The 21,579-nt window shown below is 55.5% G+C and overlaps 1 protein-coding gene across 2 annotated transcripts in view; it reads right to left on the bottom strand.

Moving 5' to 3' along the window:
• The window catches only part of L3MBTL1 (L3MBTL histone methyl-lysine binding protein 1), a 28,134-nt gene extending 6,789 nt beyond the window's left edge, over positions 1–21,345 (bottom strand). Inside the window, exons 1-19 of one of the 2 annotated variants that reach the window (XM_063172125.1) lie at positions 21,279–21,345; positions 13,898–14,078; positions 13,519–13,681; positions 11,235–11,458; positions 10,446–10,590; positions 10,198–10,327; positions 9,474–9,597; positions 8,796–8,883; positions 6,674–6,765; positions 5,978–6,082; positions 5,089–5,224; positions 4,509–4,609; positions 3,270–3,421; positions 3,109–3,185; positions 2,641–2,726; positions 1,992–2,102; positions 1,638–1,752; positions 1,281–1,380; positions 194–391 (exon numbers count right to left, since the gene is read on the bottom strand). In XM_063172125.1, coding sequence (XP_063028195.1) covers positions 194–391; positions 1,281–1,380; positions 1,638–1,752; positions 1,992–2,102; positions 2,641–2,726; positions 3,109–3,185; positions 3,270–3,421; positions 4,509–4,609; positions 5,089–5,224; positions 5,978–6,082; positions 6,674–6,765; positions 8,796–8,883; positions 9,474–9,597; positions 10,198–10,327; positions 10,446–10,590; positions 11,235–11,458; positions 13,519–13,654 — 2,120 coding nt within the window. In that variant the 5' untranslated portion in view covers positions 13,655–13,681; positions 13,898–14,078; positions 21,279–21,345. The remainder of the gene's footprint in view (positions 1–193; positions 392–1,280; positions 1,381–1,637; positions 1,753–1,991; positions 2,103–2,640; positions 2,727–3,108; positions 3,186–3,269; positions 3,422–4,508; positions 4,610–5,088; positions 5,225–5,977; positions 6,083–6,673; positions 6,766–8,795; positions 8,884–9,473; positions 9,598–10,197; positions 10,328–10,445; positions 10,591–11,234; positions 11,459–13,518; positions 13,682–13,897; positions 14,079–21,278) is intronic. The other variant, XM_063172126.1, reaches the window with a different exon arrangement.
• Positions 21,346–21,579: the final 234 nt, after the last annotated feature.

The raw sequence follows: 21,579 nt of genomic DNA, 5'->3' as shown, positions 1-21,579 counted from the left end.
TTGGCAGTGGGAGCAGGGACCCAAAGGGCCCCGACCCAAAGGGCTGACAGCCAAAGCCAGGAGCCGTGGGAAGAGAAAGCGACAGAGGCAGAGGTGGCAGGAGCAGGGCCAAGGAGCCTCTGGGGGCTGGTGAGCCCTGCAGGGTGGGCAGTGCTGGCACAGGGTCCTCCCTGCACGCTGGCCGTGCCCCTACCTGCCGTGGTGCCGAGATTTCTTTCGCTGAGGGAAACCCATGGGGCTCCTCTTGCGCGTCGAGGCCTCGGTGTCAGACAGGTCGGCCTTGAGCCTGCCCTGGTTCTTCTCTGCCAGCGGGCACCCTGAGAGGCAGTAATGGGCTGTGAACCTCCCCGTCACATGGCCTGAGCCATCGCAGCCCGGCGTGGGGCACTTCCTGGAGAACAGAGGGGACACAAGCGTTGGGCCCAGCTTGGAGCAGCACTGGGGACGAGCCAGCGGGGCCACCCCTCTGCCCCCGAGCACGGGCAGCCATTGCCCTGGCCATGGAAGGCAGAGGAATGATGTGCTGAGCCAATTCCCATGGCCAGGCTGCTGGGGGCAGGAGCAGGGCACAGCCAGTCCCTCCAGCTACAAGCCTTGGCCCTCTGCCATCCCTGCAACCCTGGGCAAGGAACCTGTGTGCTGATTGAGCAGCTCATTGGGGCTCTCAGAGTCTCCATCTTCCCTGGCTCCCACAGGTGCCCAGACCAGCCTCAGAGCGAGCAGTGAGTGTGTGCCAGGAGTGTGGCCAGCAGAGAAACCCCCAGGAGCCACACCTGCCCTCCCCATCCTCACACATCCTCCACCACACTGGCTCTTCCTGACACCAGCCTAGTGCTGGGGTTGGCACTAGACCCAGCCTGGCTTCCCTTGGAAAGGGTCCCTCGAGTGACTGCCTGAGCTGGCACCATGCACTGCTCCTTTTTGAGACTTGCCAGCTCAAAGCCTGACAGGGAAAGGCATCCAGGAGGGAACAGCATTCTCACAGCTGGTGCCAGTAAACAGCATCTGCACTGTCCTCTGCACAGCCCACAGGTGCCCCTGGTAGGTGGGCACACAGGACACCTCCAGGGGCTCTGGGGCTGCAGGACAGGCACAGGAGGGGCTCACAGGGGTCACTCCAGCTGGGGTCCAGGGCAGCAGGGGGCACAGCCAGGTGTGGGTGAGTGCAGGGACAGGCTGGGTGCTGGTGGGGTGGGGCAGGTGAGGAGGAGCAGAGGAAAGGCTGGCCCAGCCTGGCAGGGAAGCAGCTGTGCCCCTGCAGGCTGTGCCAGGGAGCTCACCTGTGGTGAAAGCTGTACTTGGAGCTCTTGGAGTGAGGGATGCTCTTGCAGCCCAGGCTTGGGCAGCCCCCATGGGCAGAGGAGGCTGGTTCCTTTGGCCCTGCAGGCAGAGGAGAGGAACAGGAGAAAGGCTGTCAAGGCTGCAAGCAGAGGCAGGCAGAGCCAGGGCTCTGGGCTCCCTGCCTGCACCAAACAGGGAGGGCTTTTCCTACTGACACATCCATGGAGTGGCCTCTCCTCCCTGCCCATTCTCAGCCAGAACCTGCCCTCCCGTTTCTGCATGGGCAGGTGGCAGTGACAGAGTGTCTGGTGAGCTTGTGCCCTGTGGGGAGGAGCTGACACAGGTGCAGCACTTACTGAGAGGAGGCTGCAGTGGGTGTCCTGTTTTTGAGCACCAGCCCATGGGATGGATGTCCGGATGATCTGCATCAATCCAGAAATCATACACGTGGCTCCAGCCATCAAAATGCACCTGGGGAAGCACAGAGAGAGGTCACCCTTCAAATGCCAGCACACATCTCTGAGGAGCTCTGGAGCCCTCCTAGCTGAGTGCAAGCAGCAGGGTAGAGCTGGAGGGCAGCACAAGGCTCACAAGGCACTCCTGGAGCCAGGCACTGGGACCTGCCCACATTTGCACACTCCCAGAGAGGGGAAGGGCAGAGTGAGCCAGCACAGTGCCTGCACACAGGCTCACCGTGCTCCAGCACCCACCTTTATCCTGTGATCTTCCACGTCCTCCACACTGGCCACTCGGATGAAGGAAGGAGACCTCCTGTCCACTGCCTCCAGCTTCATGTTGACCAGGAAGCCGTGGGGCGGGCGCTGGAAGGGCCCAGTCAGGGGGAGCAGGGAGCTTCAGGCTCCTGCCCCCTCAGTAGCTTTCCCAGCACTGTGTCCTCCTCAAGCCCAGCTCCCAGCCCTGGCCTGGCCAGGGAAGAGCCATCCCAGCTCACAGTGGCAACAGGAGGAAGCAGAAACAGCCTCCCTGCATTTGAGCTGCCTTTAACAGATGCGCCCCAGGGATGAAGGTCTCTAAGAGACACATTCTGGGGATCTGTGTTGCAACCATGCTTGGCTGGACATGGCTGCTGGTGGTGCAGTTTGAGACAAAAACTAATCAAGCAAACCTAAATTATTTTCCATCACTCAGCTCCTGCTTAGCTGAGGGCACAGTTATACTCGTCATTTTTCCCAATTTTGAACTCTTTGCCCAGGATAGCCCTGACTTCTGAACCCTGGCCTAGGCCTGTGGCAGGAGAATACAGAACATCACTGGACTTGTCACAAAAGCAAAGATCTGACAATGAAAAAATCCCAAATTCCTGCCCAGGTGGGGTGGAACAGATGATGTGACACTCACCACTTTAAAGGCCCAAGCTGGGACAGCAGATGCTCCAGTTTCTTTCAAGTACTTTTCCCAGGTGAAGTTGTCAGGATCAGGATAATCTGGAAGGGGGAAGATGCAGGAGGTGAGACAGGCCTGCAGGAAGTCAGAAAGTGCCTCAGAATGCCCCACTGCCTTCGAGGGCCACCCAAGTCTGCTGGGCACACAGGAACCTGAGAGACACCAAGAAGTGCTGCTATTTTCTCATGGCCCATGAAACCCACAGTGCAAGGAAGCAGAAACAGCTGGGTGTGCACACGCAGCTGAGGTCTCCTCGTATCTCTGAGTAGAGACTTGGCCTAACACAAGCACCATGCTGCACCTGAACATGTGTACAGGAGCCTTGGCAGGAAGTTTGTGTCCCCAGGACCCCCATGTCACCCTGGGAAGCCTGTTCTCAAGGGGATGTACTCCCAGGCTGCACCTGACTGATCACTGACTCACCTTGAGGAGGTGTGAGGGGTTTGCCGTGCTCATGACACCATCCAACCGGGTGGATGTATGGACTGCTGGGATCACACCTAGAAAACATACCCAAGCTCTTACACAGGGCCCTCTGTGGGTGTCTCCCCAGCACTGGCCCTCAAGAGCCTGTGTGGCCTTACCAGTAGTCATAAGTATCATCCCAGTTGTCAAAGTGCACCAGGAAGCGATTGTCCACCACGTCAGTCACTGTGGCCACGCAGATCAGGGACGGGTTCATGCGGTCCACGGCCTCGAGCTTCATGCCCACCTTGAAGCCTGGAGAAGCCTCGTGCTGGCAAAGAGAGAGGGGCAGGGCTTTTTCAGAGCTGCAGCCCCAGCTCCTTCCTCACCACTGCCCACGCCTGCTGCAAGGAGGCACCTGCCCAAACCCTCCCAAAACCAGACCCTGTCTGGCCTCCAGACAGCCCGAGGCCACTCAGGCTCCCACATGGGCGGGGTGCTGCCGTGCAAGGAAAGAGGAAGTGGGTGAGCAACTCAGCTGGGCCACAAAAAGAAAGAGGAAAAGTGATCTTCAGACCCTCAGGATCTTCTATAACCAGTAAATTCCAAGAAAACTGACACTAATTCTGCTTTGTCCCAGAACACTTGTTTGTGGTCACAGTCAGCAGTGACCAATGCCTCAGGCATGGCAGGAGGAGCTGGGATGGGGCACTTCTTCCTTCCTTGCCTTTATTTCTTAGATCCAGATTCTGTACAAAACACTGCATCACTGTCCTGGTTTAGGGCAAATTTGGGAGAAAACCTCCAAAAGGGGGCCCCTCCAGAAAGCAAACTCACACATCACCCTAGGACAATCACACACACTGGTGGGGTTGTTGCAGCAATGAACAGCAGGGTTTAGACACAATAAATAACTTGGAGAGGCTGATTTGCCAGTAAGGTGAGTTTCCTCTGCAGCTGACAAAGGAGCAATCAGCATTTTCATTCTCCTATATTCCCACTTTCCTTGCCCAAGCTTCCATGTGAAAAAAAATAGGCAGACACAGAAACAACAAAGATACAAAAAGACAAAGGAACTGTACTTATGAAACATTAGGTGATATATTTTATCCAAGTAATTGTTGAGAATAGTAGTTACTTCTCCTCATCAATACTTCATTTTAAATTGTCCATGAGATAACCTGGAGGAAATAGAATCAGACCAGCACCAATTCTGGGCATATCAAATGAGTGCCCAAGCTACAGATCCTGAGCAACAAAGTGTGCCACATACTCCTGGCTCTTGAGCACTGTGGGCTTGAGGGGTGTGGGATGGACAAAGCAAAGCCCAGTGCTGGTGGAAGCATTTTGCTCAGCTGGAGGGAAAGAATCACACCTGAACCTGTAGGCTCTGGCAGGAAGGAGATGCTGCTACTCACAGTGTTTCGGACCATGAAGAGGTGCTTAGGAGCTGCCTGAGCCTTTGTTAACTTCAGGTAGTTTGTCCAGCTGAATTCCTCTTCCTTATAACCTACAACCCCTCAGGAAGAGAAATGAGAGCAGTGAGCTCACAGCCAGGAGGATGTGAGGGTGAGCCTGGCCATCCCTGAGCCACTGTCACCCTGCCAGCATATCCTGCTGTGGGCAGACAGGACCTGCAGCAGCCCTGGGGGTGCCCAAAGCCCATGGCTGAGGGCTGATGGGTGCTTTTGAAGGGGTGTTAGGAAACATGAGCAGTGGAGTGGAAATCCAGAGCACAGCTCCTCCTCCAGTGCTGCCTGCCCTGGGGCACAGCTGGTGGCACTGGGAGGTCCAGAGCAACAGGGCTTTGCAGCAAATGTGAGCAAGCAGAGATGGGTGCCTGAAATGTTGTCCTGTGGAACTCCACCAGTACAGCAGCATCCCTCCATGGCCCCATGGAGCCACCCTCCCTGTCCCCATCTTGAGCTCTACATTTGGCCCACTCTTCATCCCCCTCCTTCAGCAGGACCCAGCACCTGAGCTGAATGAACTCCTTACCTTTGGGGGGCTGGAGTTTGTGCCCTGTCTCCTCAAACCAGCCAGCAGGGTGGATGTCAGGGGAGTCAGCATTCAGCCAGAAGTCGTGGCACTCGGAGTAGCCATCGAAGTGGAGACGCATCCGGTAGCCACAGACCTGCCAGCAGGGAGGGAGGAGAAGGAAAGGGCCATGGAGACCTGCTGCTGTCCCTGGCTGAGCATCACACCCCCTCCCACACACCAGCTCAGCATGGGCCACTTTGGGAAGCCAAAAGTCAACCACAGACCAGTGCCCAAACTGGGAGGCACAAACCAGACTCAAAGGGTGACCAGCACGGAACAAGGTCAGTGCAAAGGCACCACAAGCCAGCCTAAAGGAGGGATGTTCATGCTGGTGCTTTAAATGCCATGGTGGAGAGCCTTGCTGGATCCAGCAAGTGCACAGACTCCCTTTTCTGCAGCCTGGGAAGCTGCTGGTGCAGGGATTTTGGCTAAATGCCACACTGGCTGCCCGGGGAGCTCTGCAAGGCAAGGCTGGTCCAGGTGCCACAAGGCTGAGTGGAAAGCAGATCTGCATGGACACAAGAGGAGCAGTGGGATGCCTCCACACCCTACATCTCAAGTGCTCAGACCTGTCTTAGGGACACAAGCTGCTGCCATCACCACAATCCCTCCCCCTGTGCTGTATCAGGGTGACAGGGACCAACACAGCTCCACAGTGCTGTGTCCTGTCCCTCCAAGCTGGCAGGGAACTCCCTGCTTGTTTGCCTGAGCTGCTGGAGCAGCAGCTCATCTCCTGCAGTGACAGGGCCTGTCTCTTCCAGGGGCCAGCTGGCAGCACCTCCCCTGCCCCAGAGCCTGTGGCTGAGCCAGGAGGAACCAAGGAACAGGGGCACTGAAGGCTCCTTACCTCAGCCACTGTCAGGATGAAGTACATGGATGGGTGCTGTGGGTCGATCCCCTCCAGCTTCATCCCCACTTTAAAGCCATTCTTGTGCTGGGAAGCTACTTGGTACTGGAAACAAAAATTAAACTACAATGTAAAACCAACACAGGGAGCTGGGTCTAGAACCCACCAGGGGAGCAACCACCAGGCAATGGGAGCTGCTGGGACCAAGAGACTGTGGGCCACAGGTTATGTTATCATCCAAATTTTATTTTTTCCCATAGCTAAAAAAAACAGTGTTACACCTCCTTATGGATTTACATCTCTTGCTATTGGCAGGGCAAGGTGTCCCTGGGGTAAAAGCTGCAGCAGGGGGAGCAGGACACAGGCCTGACTTGTTTGCAGCACAGCCTCAGGAGAGCCCACGTGGCTCCAGGAAGGGCTGGAAAGGCTCCACCACCCTGCCAGAGTCACAGCAGTGTCCTAGGCAAAGGTGGGGTGATTGGGATGGGGCCAGCACCTGCTGGGGAGTGGGACTCTGGGCAAATCAAAACTGGAGGCTGCCCTGGCACTTCCAGCTGACAACGGGAGCTTGGCTATTGCTCAGAGTCCCGCAAAACAGGGAAGCAAGGAAGAGAGGAGAAGGAGGAGGGGTGGGAAAAAAAAGGGAAAGAAAAGAGAAGATGAAAGAGGGAAAAAGACAGGAAAATCCCAACTCACATCCTGGAAGAGATCTAAAGGGGCAGCGACAGCTTTCTGCTCCTCCAAGTAGGACGCCCAAGACCAGCCTTCTTTCTTCTCCTCACTGGCACCTGAGCGCAGCACAAACGCACACAAATGCTGCTGAGGGGCTGCTCCAGCCCTGCCCCACTCTCACACAGGGTCCTGCATCCCTGCTCAGCTCAGCACCATCCTGCCAGAGCCCCTTCTGCAGCAAACCTGGCTGGCTGCACCACGAGGGGCAGAGCCAGGAGCCCCCCGTGACCCAAATGTCCTGAACCATGTCCTAGGAAGGCACCTGGGCTGCTGGAAGGTGTCCCTGCCCATGACAGGGGGTGGGACCAGATGGGCTTTAAGGTCCCTTCCAACGAGTCTGGGACTCCAGGGAGCGTGAGGGACGAGCCATCAGAACACCAGACCTGACCAGACTCTATTCCAGCCAGAACATCTGCTATGCCCACACAGGATGGATTTGTGGCAGCCAGCAGGATCCATGCACAGGTCTGGGAATCATTCCCAGCTGCAAGGGGCTCCTAGACAGTCAAAGCAGCAGCAGGTTCACATCCCAGCTCTGCCATGCCCTGCTCTGAGACAGCCACCTGAGCCCCATGGTACAGCAAGGCCACTCTGATGCCCTAGAGATGTGCCTGCCCATGTAACAGAGAAGACAGCACTGTCTCTTCACAGGCAGGGAGGTGACCCTTCATGCCTTTGAGAAGGCCACAAAGGCCTTGCCCAAGACCTGTGAAACACAACCCAAGTCTCTTGCTCTCCAGCTTCTTTGTCTCCCTAATTTGCAGCAGCTGAAGGGACTCCAGGGATGCTGTGCCTATTCCAGTGCTGAGGAATTTTCAGACACAGATTAGCCATGGCAGCCGGCCTCAGGTAGGGCAGGCTAGAAATGCAGGGGAAAACAGACAAACTCCTCCCTCCTTTGGGCTTAGGGGAAGAGGAGATGGAAAAAACCCAGAAACTTAGGGAAGAAATTAAAGGTGGATTTCAGTGAGCAAGGTGACTGACCTTGCTTTGCTGACATGTTCAGAGTGAAAAACACTTTTACTATTCCTTAGGACACAGAAAAAATTCCAGGCATGGCTGGGGAATCTGTGAGTACAACCTCTGCACTTCTGGGGAATGACAAATACACCAAGAGTCAGAGCATACACTGACTGCACTGAGGCATCCAGGTGTGTATTTTGTTTGCTGAAGTACTTCTAAAATAAGAGAAAATAAAATGCTGAAGTAACAAAGCTCATCACTGCTTACTTGTATGCAGCAGGGAAGGTTACATGCTCAGGGCTCAGTGAGAAGCAGGTATGATATCTGAGATTCCTTTTTGACTGTAACATCAGGGGTTAATGACACCTGGCCCTGCCACTGTCCCTGCACTTGGTTATGGAGAAGAGTATGAAGTTGGAACGGTTTAATTTTAAAATTATTTTGAGTATGACTTTCAGTACTCAAAGACAAATAAATGTCTATTTTCCATAAATGTTTATTTTCATGTTTCCCAAAGTTTTCCTTGACACTGCAGGGAAAAAACCAGCCAAGCACACACTGCATCCCTCAGCTTGTCTCCTTTCCTTCCACGCTGACAGCTCTGCTTTTGAGATCTCTGATACAGAATAGATCCCACAGGATGAGACAACCCCAAATCACATGGCCTCAGTGGCACTGCACCTACATGAGCAGCTCCCAAACTTGTGAGCTCCTGACGCCAGGAGGGAAGCTCCCCATGAGCCCATCCCAAAGGAGGGCAAAGTCACACGTGGTGCAGTCCTGTTTGTGCTCAGGACAGCGTCCCTGGGAGCAAACACAGTGCCCAGGAGCCAGCAACAAACTGAGCTCCCGAGGGGAGGGACAGGAAGCTCTGTCCAGCAGGGGCCAGTGCCGTGTCCGTGGGGTGCCCCCTTCCCATGGAGAGAGAGAGAGGAAAGGAGAGAAACGGAAAGAGACAGAGAGAGCAGGATCAAGCAAGCAGAGGAGCTCACAAGCCTTCAGGACCACGTGCCAGCGCATTGCAGTGGGTGTGTGACCCTGCAGGAGCACCAGAAGGGTCCAGCCCTGCAGGGGGACCCCAGCCCCAGCAGTGCTCACCCCACAGCCACCCCGCCCTCCGTACCGTGCTGGCTCCCGTTCCACGCCTCGGCCTCCACATTGCTCATGGCAGAGTCTTCCACCGAGCTTTTCCTCTCTTCCTGCTTTTCCTCCTGGCATGAGAACAGACAGAACAGAACCCAGAGGTTTTTGGCTGGGTGTTGTATCCTCACACTGGTGCCCAGGGCCATAGTGCACCCCCACAAGGTCCGCAGTGTGACCAATGCCTGGCCTAGAGATGGAGTGCCAGAGAATCTGATGATGGGAGCCTGATGCAGGGACTTCAATGCTCACTGGCAGCCATCACACCTGGACTGGACCTGCTCCAGGCAGGGCTGGCAAGCAGAGCTTCCTTACCTTGTCAAAGTCTCTCCCCTCCCCAGGACACCCAGCACACAGACAGACACCCTCCTACTGCAACCCTTACTGTGGTGGCCTGGACTCAAGAGAGCAGCTGAGAGGGGTCAGTGCCTACAGCCAGCCTGGAGAGTCTGGCACTGCCCAGGCCTCAGTGCTCCACATGCCAAACAACCAGCCCTCATCTCCACACATCCAAGTCTTTTTGGCATTTTGGCCAACCTGTTTCCCTTTTGACCTGCAGCTGCCAGAGCCCAGAGCAGCACGATGAGATCTGTGCACACAGGGCTGGCCTCCAGCCCCCTGGATACTGGCTGCACCCACCCCTTCCCTGTCTTTGTCCTACCATTTGCTCAGACTCATATTCTTCCTCTGAGGGGCTCTGATAGTCCTTCCTCTTTCGTTTCTTCACAGGCTTGAGGATTTCTGTGGCATTGGTGCTGCTGGCAGAGTTTTCCACAATGACAGACCTGCACAGAGGGAGGGAGGGCCAAGCACTGCAGCCAGCGCAGCACGGTGACACTGCCTGGGGTGTCAGTAAGGGAGAGGCTGCTGGACAATCACTGTCCCTCCATTTCTTACTCACACATGCCCCTACCCTCCTGTGGGGGAATGTATGCACACAAGTTGCCAAGAGTTAGAGCCAGGGACAGGCCAGAGTCACCCTCACACACGTGGGTGTTAGAAACCTGAATCCAGGGATTAATCAAAAGGGATCTAGTTCAGTAGCAGAGATCTAAGCTGCACCAGAGGTGCTGGAAAACAAATCCTGAGAGTCACACAATGGTCAGGAGTAGGGCTTGGAATGCCCCCGTGACCTGTGGCCTTCCACTGCTGCTCAGCCTGGAAGACACTGCAGCAACCTCCTGCTGCAGCTATGTGTTTACCAGGCCACACATTGGGCAGGAGAAAATCTAGCTCCCTTGGGAAGTTTTCCTCCCTCAGCCTGGCTCCAGGAACAAGTGGAACACACAGGACCCCCAGCACCTGCCAGAGGTGCTCCCATCCCTCCCTGGAGCACGTGGGGCAGGGCAGAGGGATGGGCAGGGCCCAGAGCCCCCTTCCTTTACCTCTCTTTGAACTGCTGGTGGCAGTGCTCGCTGCAGAAGCCCCTGCCCTCACGGGCGCCGTCCCACACGTGTCTGCGGCCGCAGGTATCGCAGTGGCACAGCCCCTCTGCCGCGGGCTGCTCCGGCACGTCTGCGACAGCAGGAGCAGCAGTGAGCCACGCCGAGGGACACAGACAGACAGGCAGACACCAGGCAGCATCTGCTGCATGCTGGTACCCACCCCGCAAGTGCCACCACGGTGCCCTTACCCTGAGCCACAGTAGGATTGTCTCTGCTGGGGGGTGCCACCTCGGAGTCCCCATCTTTGTCTGTGTGAGCCTCCTTCACGGCTTCCACAGGAGGCAGCTTGTCAGCACTCACCACCTTCAGCGTGCCGTACTCATTGATCCGGAACTGGCAATGGACAAAAAGCAAGGAAAGAGTTCAGCAGACAGACATACAACTGGTGGTTGTTCTGCAAATAAGGGACGGGGATGGTCATCGGTGTGTCTGACAAGAGGACAACTCTTCTGAGCACAGCACCCCAGGCCCTGTGAAGGTGCCCTGCCTGCAGCCCGTGCTGGGCACTCAGCTGGAGCTGGCAGGTGGGGAGCTGCAGGATGAGGCGTCCTGAGGCTGAGCCACAGCTGAGAAATGGGTGCATTTTCTGCAAGCTGTCATGCACTCAGGGTACCCCTGAGGCACCCACTGCAGGATGAGCACAAGGCTGCTGCTCCCAGCATGAGGGCAGGAGCTGGGGCAGAGCCAAGCCCACAGCACAGCTTGGAAGGGAAGATGTCCTGCACAGCACATAGCACCCCTGTGCCTCCTTGTGCAGGGCAGAGCTGCTGCAGCCCCCCAGGCACCTCTGTGAGCTCTGTGCTAAGCCCCCAGGATGGCAGGGCCACAGGGATGGGGCAGGAGAAGAGCTGGGGCAGCTGAGGGATCCTCCAGCTGGGGTGCAGGGGGGCCAGGGCACATCCTGAGGGATTTAAAAGCACAATCAGCTGTGGGGAGAGGCAGAGGGCTCAGACCCAGCGGCCCAGGGCTACACTTACCCGCAGGTTGCTCCCAGGCAAAGTTGCCACCCCATCTTTCCACTCCAGCACACGGACTGTGCTGCAGGTCTGCACCCCGCTGATCTGGGGAATGACAGCAGCAGTGATGGGCTCATTCCCTGCTCCCCTGTCTGGCCTCTCGGCCCCTGTGCTCCTCTGGGGCTCCCGGGGGAATCGCTGGATTTCTAAGGTGCTCGTGGGAAGGTTGATGGCAGTGGCGTTTGCTTGAGAGGGGAAGAAAGGAGACAAACAACCAGAGGCATACACAGAACACTTCACTGATGCAAACAAGGCTCAAAGGCAGCCCAGGATCCCAGAGGACATGGCCTCCCAGGTGAGGGCTCTGCTGTGCGCCAAAGCACAAAGGAAGCAGAGTGACACAAAAAAATCTGCAGCCAGTAATGGCTCATGCTGGGGGGTGGCACCAACACTGTCCACATTCAAGGGTTTCCACTTCAGCCTGATCTCAGACTGTCTCTGTGCCTGATGTGACAGAGTGCCCTGATGTGACAGAGTGCCCTGATGTGACCAGAGTTTGCTCCTGCACTGCAATTTTCAGTTTAGTTATGTTTCAAAGGAATATACTGTGCAACCCAGGACCTCTCTGCAATGAGAACTGAGGCACCAGGAAAAATTGGGAGATCTGCTTCTAGAGAACATCCCTGATCTCACCTAACACACAACCATGCTTTGCTCAAACACCTCCTAAAAGACACTGGTCAATTGCACACAAAATTGTCCCAGTTTTCAAGGGTAAGAAGGATGACTGATAATTACAGGCCTGTCAGTCTCACTACAGTGCTTGGTAAAATTAGGGAGAGGGTTATTCTGGGAGGTACTGAAAAACACTGGAGAGGCAAGGCAGTCCTTGGTCACAGCCAACACAGGTTCACAAGGGGAAGTCCTGGTTAACCAAGTGAATTTCCCTTTATGGAAAGGTCACCCCACTAAGCTGACCAAGCAAAGGCAATAGATGTGGTTTTTAGGATTTTAGCAAAGCCTTGATGCTGCCTCTCACAGTGGCCTTCTGGACAAAGAGTCCAGTGCAGAGCTCATCCAGTCCACTGTCCATTGGGTGAACTGGATGATGGCTCTCCTGCAGCTGGGCTCAAAGCCTTACAGGAACTGGGTGCACATCAGGCTGGTGGCCATCACCAGTGGGGTTCCCCAGGGTTTAGGGCCAGTGCTCCTAAATTTTTTATAATTTGGGTACAGAATGTTCATTAAGCAATTTTATCAATGACACTAAATTAGGAGGAGCTGTGCACACCCTTGAGGGTAGAGAGGCCTTACACAGAGATCTGGATAGACAGACAGCTGGGCAATCCAATCACCATGTGCACGAAACCAGAGTAACAGCTGGATTCTGCTCCTAGGATGGGATAATCCTGAAAAATTGTATGCCTTGGGGAGCAAGACTGGGGAGCTACCTGGGGAAGGGGCTCAGGGGCTGGGGGCAAGTGGAACAGGAGCCAGCAGTGCCCTGGCAGCTCCAAGGGGGACATCAGGGGGTGACTGTCCTGCTCTGGGGCAGCCTCACCTGCAGTCCTGGGGACAGTTTGGGCCCCTCAGCACACCAAGGACAGATGAGGGCTGGAGGAGGGGACCAGGATGGTGAAAGGTCCAAGGGCAGGACTTGGGAGGAGCAGCTGAGGCCACCTGGCCCGTCCAGCTGGGAGGGGAGAAGCTGAGGGGTGACCCCATTGCTGTCTGCACCTTCCTCCGGGGGCAGGGGCTGATCTCCCCCTTCTGGGACCAGCAGTGACCCGAGGAGATGGAGCAAAGCTGCCTCAGGGCAGGTTCAGGTGGGACATTAGGAAAAGGTTCCTCACCCTGAGGCTGCTCAGTGCCTGGAAGAGGCTCCCAGGGAAGCACCAAATCAGGGAGTGTGTGAACAACACTCAGTCCCTATGGTTTCATTGTAGGTGCTCCTGCCAGGAGCAGGGGTTTGGACTCAATGATCCCTATGGATCCCCTCCAGCTGGAGCTATTGTGGGATTCCCTGCTAATGCAGCAGCCCAGGAGCCCACAGCCCTACAGAGCAGGCACCAGCACACTGTGCTGCCCTGGCTCAGGGCCCCTCCTATCAGGGCCTCAGTTTAAAGCTCAGGAAGATTTGATTGTCCACAAACAGTCCAAGTGATGTGGGATAGCCACAGAGAACATCCAAGATGGCAACAGCAGCATGGCTTTGCCTCCCAAGGTTTGGGAGGAGCACAGCTCCACAAGGAGTGTGGGTGTCCAGGCTGGGGAGGCAGCAGGTGGAGAGGGCTGCTCCACATACCTGGAATGATGAAGGCAGTGGTGGGCAGGTGGGTGCTCTGCACCGTACTCTCGGTGGTGACCACGTGGACACTGACCTCCCCAGCAGCACTGCTCTTGGAGCTCCTCACCACCTCCATCTCCCCCCTGCTCTCCATCACCTTGCCTGGGCACACAGCGAGGCCCTGCAGGGCAGCAGGGAAGAAATCAAGTTGGGTACCAGTATAAACACAATAAAAGAGCGAGAAAGTGACTGCACAGGATGGTCTCTCCCAGCAGAAACCCCTGCAAGATGCATTGAAGGTCCACTGAACCCACATGAAGGTCACAGCATGCCCCATGCAAGCCCCTTCTGTGAGGTGCCAGCTCACAGCCTGCAAATGCTGAGGGTTTTTTCTCACCTGGCACCACCATAAGATGGCACGAGCACAGGTCCACCACAAGCTGCTGCTGGCTCCCACGGGGGCCCACAACGACAGACTGTGACTGAGGGCTGCCAAATCCCACCCTGGAGCAGGCAGAGCTCCCTGCAGGCCCCTTCCCGTTCTCCCGTCCGAGTGTCACCCTTGATCTTCCAAGCGGCTGCAAGAGAATTTCACAAGTGACAGCAGTTACTGGGGGTGTGAGTTACTGGGGGGAACTTGAGGTCCCTGTACCCCAGCTGTGAGTTTTTCACAGGACTGGTGATGCTCAGCCTGTCTGTCCCAGATTGCAAGACAAGATGTATTCTATTTGCCATCTGGATGGCAGTTGTCTTCTATTAACTGGGCAGTTTTAGTTTTCCTTATCTCTTCCACACCCACTCCTCCCTGGGGGGGGATCATCTGCTGACAGCAGCTACTGAATGTCCCTGCATGCTGATAAGAACTACAGCATCCCATTGGGAGATGCTCCACCCAGAGGGAGGAGCCAAGCATTGCTACCCAGATACAATCTGGAGAATCTGAACACCAGCACAGCTTCTCCACTGGATTCCCCAGAGGAACAGCAGCTGCCTCTGCCACTGGATCTTCAGAGGAAGAATCCATCCTTCTCTACAGGATCCCTGCTCCAGCAGAACCAGCCCTGACACTGCAGGAGGGCTGAGCCACAATTCCAATGGGACTGCCACCAACACCCTGACCCACAGGGTGTCAGGTTTGGTTCTGACTCTGTCAGTGTTGTTCTAGTGTACTGCATTGTTTATTTTATCATTTTATTTTCTTCCCTATTAACGAACTGTTATTTCCTGCTCCCATATTTTTTGCCCGAGAGCCCCTGAATTTAAAAATGACAACAATTTGGAGGTGGTGGTGGGGGGATTCACATTCTCCACTTCAGGGGAGGCTCCTGCCTTCCTCAGCAGGCACCTGTCTTCCCAAACCAAGACTGTCTAGCCATGAATCTCAAGGAGGAAGCAAAGTGTCAGGGTCTCGAGGGTACCACTGGCCCTGGCTGGCTGTGAGCAGCCCCCAGCCATGGGCCCAGGGACTCCAGTGTCAGCAGCACCCTCTCCACAGCACCTGCTGCCAACATGGAGGCAGGGCCACACAGAGGACCACAGCCACGGCCTGGCCCCTCCTGATGCAATCTGAATTTGAAAGGAAAGACATCCACGTGGAAAACAGGATATTCATTTCAGTGAAGTAGGGTTAGCTAAGAAATGGGCTACAAAGGACGAAGTCTGGAATTTTAAAAGCTGAGACATTCAGATAAAGGTGTTACAATCAGAGGGCACAGAGTGGGAAGGTGCAATCACATTGAGGGGAGGATTTACTTCTCCTGGTTCTGTCAGGTTTGTGACCAGAAACACCTGATGCTCAACTGGCAAACAGCACAGACCTTTCAGGTTCTCCAGGTGCAGAAAAGCACTGTTAAGTGTCAAAACAGCTCAAGGAACTGAAAAACTAATCTGGACAACAGACTCCAAGTGAAAGTCAAAATGGATTTAGCAGCCAACCTGTTTCAGTGCTTCCTAATACCCAGTAGGAATCTATCTGCTTTTTTTGGCACTTAAATCCAGTCAATCCTTGATTCATCATTGGGTCAAATGTTTCAAGGACAACTCTTCATTTTGTGGGAACTTTTGCCTTTTTTTTTAATTCAAACAGAACTTGGGACTGGAAATGCCTAGAAATGAAGAGAAATAATGAGGTCCAGTGCTCAGGTCCATGATGCTCCACCTGAGTTTCTCACAGTCTCTGATGTGAACACAAAAGCAAATATTTGCACAGGAAATGTGAAGCAGTAGTCAACATTATGGTTTCATTTTGGGTGCCAGGAGCAGGGAGTTGGACTTGATGGTCCTTAGATGTCCCTTCCAGCTTGACATATTCTGTGATTGTGGTTCACTCTCCAAATCCTTACAGATCTAGGCTGATGCTGTGGACACTGTGAGCTCAGGGTGAAGAGAATGAATTTGGATTACAGATTGTGGTGTTGCTCTTTAAACTGGAAAAGCTAAACAACTGAGATTTAGACCTTAACCTCCAGACAAGCCCTCCTCCAGCAACCTCCTGGGAAAGGCCTCTCTGCAGCCAAGGACACATCCCAGCACTGAGGCAGCCCAGCTCAGAGGGCTGGGAGCCCCCCAAGAGGTAGAGGAGCCCATCCAGCCCACGGCCCTGCCCTGCTGTTGGACTCAGTGACCTTACAGTTCCTCTACAACCTGAACAATGCCACCATTCTCCCACCAACTGAGCCTCCTGTTCCCCTCACCTGTCCCTCAGCAGCAGTGTGAGTGCTTTCCCCAGCACCCCTGGCTGGAGCAACTTCTGTGCTGCTGGTGGAAACCTCTCCCTAACTCCTTGTCCCAGCTCCTGCCCTCTGAGCACACATGGAGCACAAATTCTATTCCAAGCCCAAAACTGTTCCAAGGCCACACATGAGCAGCAAGAACACTGTTAGTGTGAACTTGTAAGCACACTCTTGCCACAGCTGAAACTCAGCAGCTCCCAGGGCTCTCCCACATCTTGTCAGGGGCGTCCGCGGTGTCAGACAAGAATTTCCCACCAACACTCCTCCCATCAGCCAGAGCACACACTGGTAAACTTTTAACTCAGCATTCCTGGGGTAACCCCACACGTGTGGGCATGGCACAATATCTGGGCTGCAGAACTCCATCCCCACCTGGAGGACTGAGAATCAGGATTGGAGACGTTGTTTGCAGCTCACAGTTTTTTAAATTCTGGTATAAAACGCCCTGGAAGGACACTATACAAATCAGTACCATCCCAAATATAAACACAAATCTTTTACTGTAAAAAGTGTTTCCCAAGGAATGAAATCACCATATAAAGATACAAGTACTACTAATAATACAACTACCAAAAATCTCTCTAAAAACAAAACATTTTAAAAAGTCAATCAAATTCTATCTACAAAGCCATCAGCTGATTCCCCAATGATTCAAAGTTTTAGAATTGTTAGTAATAAACTCATAACTTCTGTTGTTTCTGCTTTCCATAAGTAATACCAATAAATAGTAGCTATTGTTAATATTATATAAATGTTTAAAAATATTAACTCCTTCAAACACTTACTACTAATATATTAATTATATAATGTAAATTCAGTAATTTTTGTAAAAAAGCCCAACCTGCTGTGAAGTATCCCAGGTCAGGAGTGCTACACAAGGAAAAGGGGCTCAGCCACAGCTATGACCCGCCCCAGCACCACTACCACAGCAGCACAAAGGCACTTTGATAACCCTGCTCCTTCTGGGGGCAGAGAAAAGGCCATGGAGGGGGACCCAGAGCTCAGACAGCTCTGGTGCCAGAGCCCAGGCAGGTACCACTGCCCCAGAGATCCCTTCAGGGGATCCTGCAAGCCCTGGAGTGACCCAGATCATCACAGGGTAATTCAGGAACCCCCAGGGTCTGTAATTCAACCTTCTGCTCCCAGCAGGGTGGGATGGCTGCTCAGGGCTTTACCCAGCCTGGTCTTTACCCAGCCTGGTCTTTACTCAGCCTACCAGGATGCAAATCTGCAAATTAACACAACAATGAGCAAACCAAACTCACACTTTTCCTCGGGTGTTAGGAAAGGGTTTTAACCCCAGAGGGTGGTCAGGCATTGAACAGGCTCCCCAGGAGAGCTCCAGGAACATTTGCACAAAGCTCTCAGGCACGGGGTGGGATTGCTGGGGTGTCTGAGCAGGGCCAGGAGTTGGACCAGGATCCTTGTGCTCAGGATATTCTATGATTTGTTCTGCTGATTGCCCTAAGTATTGAACAAAAGCTTTATTTATCTTTTTTTTTTTTTTTTTTTAGCTGTTGTCTTAAAAAGCTTTTGGCTTACACATGTCCCAGTGGCATCTGATAAAGCTGTGCCCACCCAGACAAACCAGAATCAGGCTGCTCAGCAGCCTTGAAACCCCCCCACTCCCCAAACCAGCTTTTAAAAGAGCAACAGTGGAGCTGCAGCTGTTTTGGCCCAAACAGTGAGGCCCTGAGCTCTCCATTTTTCCTGGTATTGGGTGTAGCTCCACATCTTACAGAAGGTGCAGCTCCTCAGCCAGCTGCCCATCCAATCCACAAGGACCCCTCACATCCACTCCTCACTTCTGCCTTCTGCTGAGGGACAGCCAAGGATCCCTGGCTGGAAAAGCCAGGAAGGAGGAAAGCCACCCCAAGAAACCCCCACATGGTCCCTCCAGAGAACACCACAATGTGCTGCTGGAGGGTGGAATTTTTCAAGACAATTCTCATCTGGAAGTGCTTTGCTCCCTCCTGCTTTGCTCCTGGAATCCTGTGCCCTGTGTAAGGGTAGGGCTGTGCACATGGAGCCTGTCTGCAGCCAGGCCCCACCAGCCTACTCCAACCAGTTCTGACAGCAGGATCAGTGCCTCTGAACTGTTTGTCTCTGTCAGACACAAACCCTCAGGTTCAGGAGACAAAGCACCAGCACAGAGAAGGGGTCCCTGCATGGCCCAGCAGGGAAGGGCATCAGCACAGGGCCCCTGAGTCTGACCACCCTGAGAGAGCTGGGGACACCAGCCACACAGACAGGGACACAGGTCACAAAACACACACTTAAAGACAACCAGGATCACTGGCCCTGCAGCTCACAGAGGTTTAGCTCATCCAGCAGGGATCGCTGGGTGTTGGCACAGCCACGCTCAACAGAGCAGTGACCCTGGGGCTGGCAGAGCATCTCCAGGGCTGCAGCCCTGCCACATCCTCTCACCAAATCACAGCAGAACCAGGGAGTGATCCATTCCTTGGGAAGAGGAGGGACATGCTGTGTGCAACAGGGCACAGAGGAGCATGGAGAGAGCAGCTCCCGGCACGGAGCCGCTGCACAGCCCTGACAGTGCTTATAAAGCAGGATCTGCTCGAGAGAGGTGCTCCTGTTCATCACAAAATTGGCTTGAAGTACTCTGATTCAAACAATATTGACAGGTATTCACTTACTGGCTTCTTGGAATTTTAAATATTCCTAAAACCTGCACTGGTACATGCTGGGGGCTGCTCAGCTGGGAGGAAAGGTCCTGCTGGACACCAGGATGCCCATGGGGCAGCAATGTGCTCCTGCAGCAATGCAGAACAGCGTCCTGGGCTGCACTGGGAGCTGTGCCACAGCTGGCAGAGGGAGGGGATCCTTTCCCTCTGCTCCACAGCAGTGAGGCAGCCCTGGAGTGCTGGGCCCAGAGCTGGGCTGCCCAGGACGGGACACAGGGACAGACTGGACAGAGTCCAGCACAGGGCCATGAAGCTGATGGAGGGACTGCAGCGTCTCTGCCATGAGGAGAGGCTGAGAGAGCTGGCACTGCCCAGCCCGGAGCAGAGCAGGCTCAGGGCATCTCATCCCTGGGCATGAAAAGCCAGGGGGAGGCTGCAGAGGGGACAGGGCCAGGGACAGCCCCGGGGGCCTCGGGCACAGAGTGACCCACAGGAGGGGCCCTCCGAGCTCAGGAGACGCTGCTGCACTGGCAGGGTGGCCGAGCACTGCCACAGGTGCCCGGGGAGCTGGGGGAGTCTCCATCCCTGCAGAGACTCAAAAGCCACCTGGACACACCCTGGGCAGCCGGCTCTGGCTGGCCCTGATGGAGCAGGGGCTGGGCAAGGTGACCTCCAGAGGTGCCTCCAGCCTCCCCCAGCCTGAGATTCTGTAAATTACTTTTTTCAGGAATTTCCTCAGCCATAACAGAGAACTTCCCCATCCTTGCCATCAGCTGAGATATGGATTTTTAATTACCTCCAGTGGCAAAATTCAGCCTTTAAGAAAGACCACCAGCTGGGATCATGCTAAAACTGCAAGTGGCACACCAGAGCACTACAGAGACCTGCAGGGCTGAGAGCTGCTCTCTTAGACCTTCCCCTGACTTCTGGCATTGCCCAGGGCAGGTGTTTAGGAGACTAATGGCACTACAGAAAATATTTGCTTTGTATACACACAGGAGCACTCAGGAACACCCTTGGCACAGACAGGTGGCCCAGTGGAAAAAGACAATCACACACTTCTTCCCTTCCAAATGTGACTGCTGCTCCAAAGCCAGGAGCAAATGCCTGCTCTGTAACAAACCAGACACCACAAAGTTCTGCTCCTGGGTTCTTGAGCAGCATGGTGAGGTTTGGAGTGGGCCACGGTATTTATCAACATCTCAAAACCAGATGAAACGTCCCTCTGTGCAGTAAGAGGCTGTTCATGTTACACATTTCAAAAGAGAAAACAGATTCTGTGGAAATTGAGATCAGAGAGAGAAGGGCAATAAAGCAGCAAGCTGCCTTCAGCTTTAGGTTCAGACACGGACGACAAAGCAGAGACACTCAGGCTGGCTGTCACCTGCTGTCCCCAGGAGTTTCGCTGTCACCAGGACCAGCTTTCAGGCTTGTGGATCTGCTCAGACCCACAGGTGGGGAGGATGAGCAGTCACCAGCAATCCCATGTGCCACTCCAAAGGGGTCGAGGTGACACCATCCAAGGCCAGCAGGCAGCCTGAAGCCCGGGCACTAATGAGGGGCACAATGGGAACTGTCACCCCCACCTCCCAGTGCCCCTGAGGGCACCAGCCCCGCTCACCACCCACACCTGCACACTTTGGATGTTTTTCCACACACAGATGGAAACATCTAAACAGGATGGGATACCTGACCTCAAATATTTTTAACTGTCCAGTGTTTTATTTTCTTTTATAACTAATAAAAAAAAAATCCAGGTTAAAACTAATAAAATCAATCCAGGAGCTGTGCACTGGGCTGTTTGTGCACTGCTAGGCTGGACCAAAGCCGTGCACGCCGCAGGGCCCTGTCCAGGGCTGCAGTGCTGTCACTGCGGGCTCCGGGACAGCGCTGCTCGCCCGCTGTTCCACAAACACCCGAAGGAGCGCGGCCGGGCGTGCCCCGTGCGAGGCGCTCCCAGCCCGGCCCGGCCCGGCGAGGCTCCCCCGGGGCAGCGCGGTCCCCGCGGGCCGGGCTGGGCTGGGCAGCGCCTCGCACCTCACACCTCACACCTCGCACCTCACACCTCGCACCTCACACCTCGCACCTCGCACCTCACACCTCACACCTCGCAGCCCGGCCCGCGCCCTCAGCGCGGCGGTGTCCGGGGCACGGCGGCGGCCCGGCCGGAGCCAGCGAGCCGCTCCCGCCGTCCCGGCCCCGCCGCCCCTCCAGCGCAGCCCCGGCCCCTCCAGCCCCTCGGCGCGGCTCCAGCTCGGGGGATGTCGGCGCTTTCCCCCCCAGCGCCGGGCCCGGCCCCGCTGGCCCGGCCGGGGCCTCGCCCGTGCGGGCACCGGGCTGCGGCGGGGCCGGGCGGGGACGCGGCGAGCCCGGGCCGGCGCTGCCCGGCCGCGCTCCTTACCTGCACCCGGGCGGGCGCTGCTGCGAGCCCCGGCGGCGCTGCCCGGCCCGGCCCGGCCCGGCCCGGCCCGGGGTGCGGGGGGCGCGGAGCGGGAGGGGCGCGGGGCCGGTCCGAGTGTGCGCGGGGAGCGCGGGGAGGGGGCGGCTCAGCCGCGGCGTCGCCGTGGAAACGCGCGGGGCCGCATCCGCAGGGCCGCGCTCAGCCCCGCCGCAGCTTTTCGGGGGCATGCGGGAAAGGGGGGCGTCGTCATGGCAACAAGCGGAGCCCCCCCGACCGGGCGGGCTGCACCGGGGCCGCGGTG

Source organism: Melospiza melodia, chromosome 19, assembly GCF_035770615.1.
Source record: "Melospiza melodia melodia isolate bMelMel2 chromosome 19, bMelMel2.pri, whole genome shotgun sequence".
In the NCBI taxonomy this organism is placed as follows: domain Eukaryota; kingdom Metazoa; phylum Chordata; class Aves; order Passeriformes; family Passerellidae; genus Melospiza; species Melospiza melodia.
Note: the sequence above shows the minus strand (reverse complement) of the source record. Positions and strands in the feature narration are given on the sequence as shown.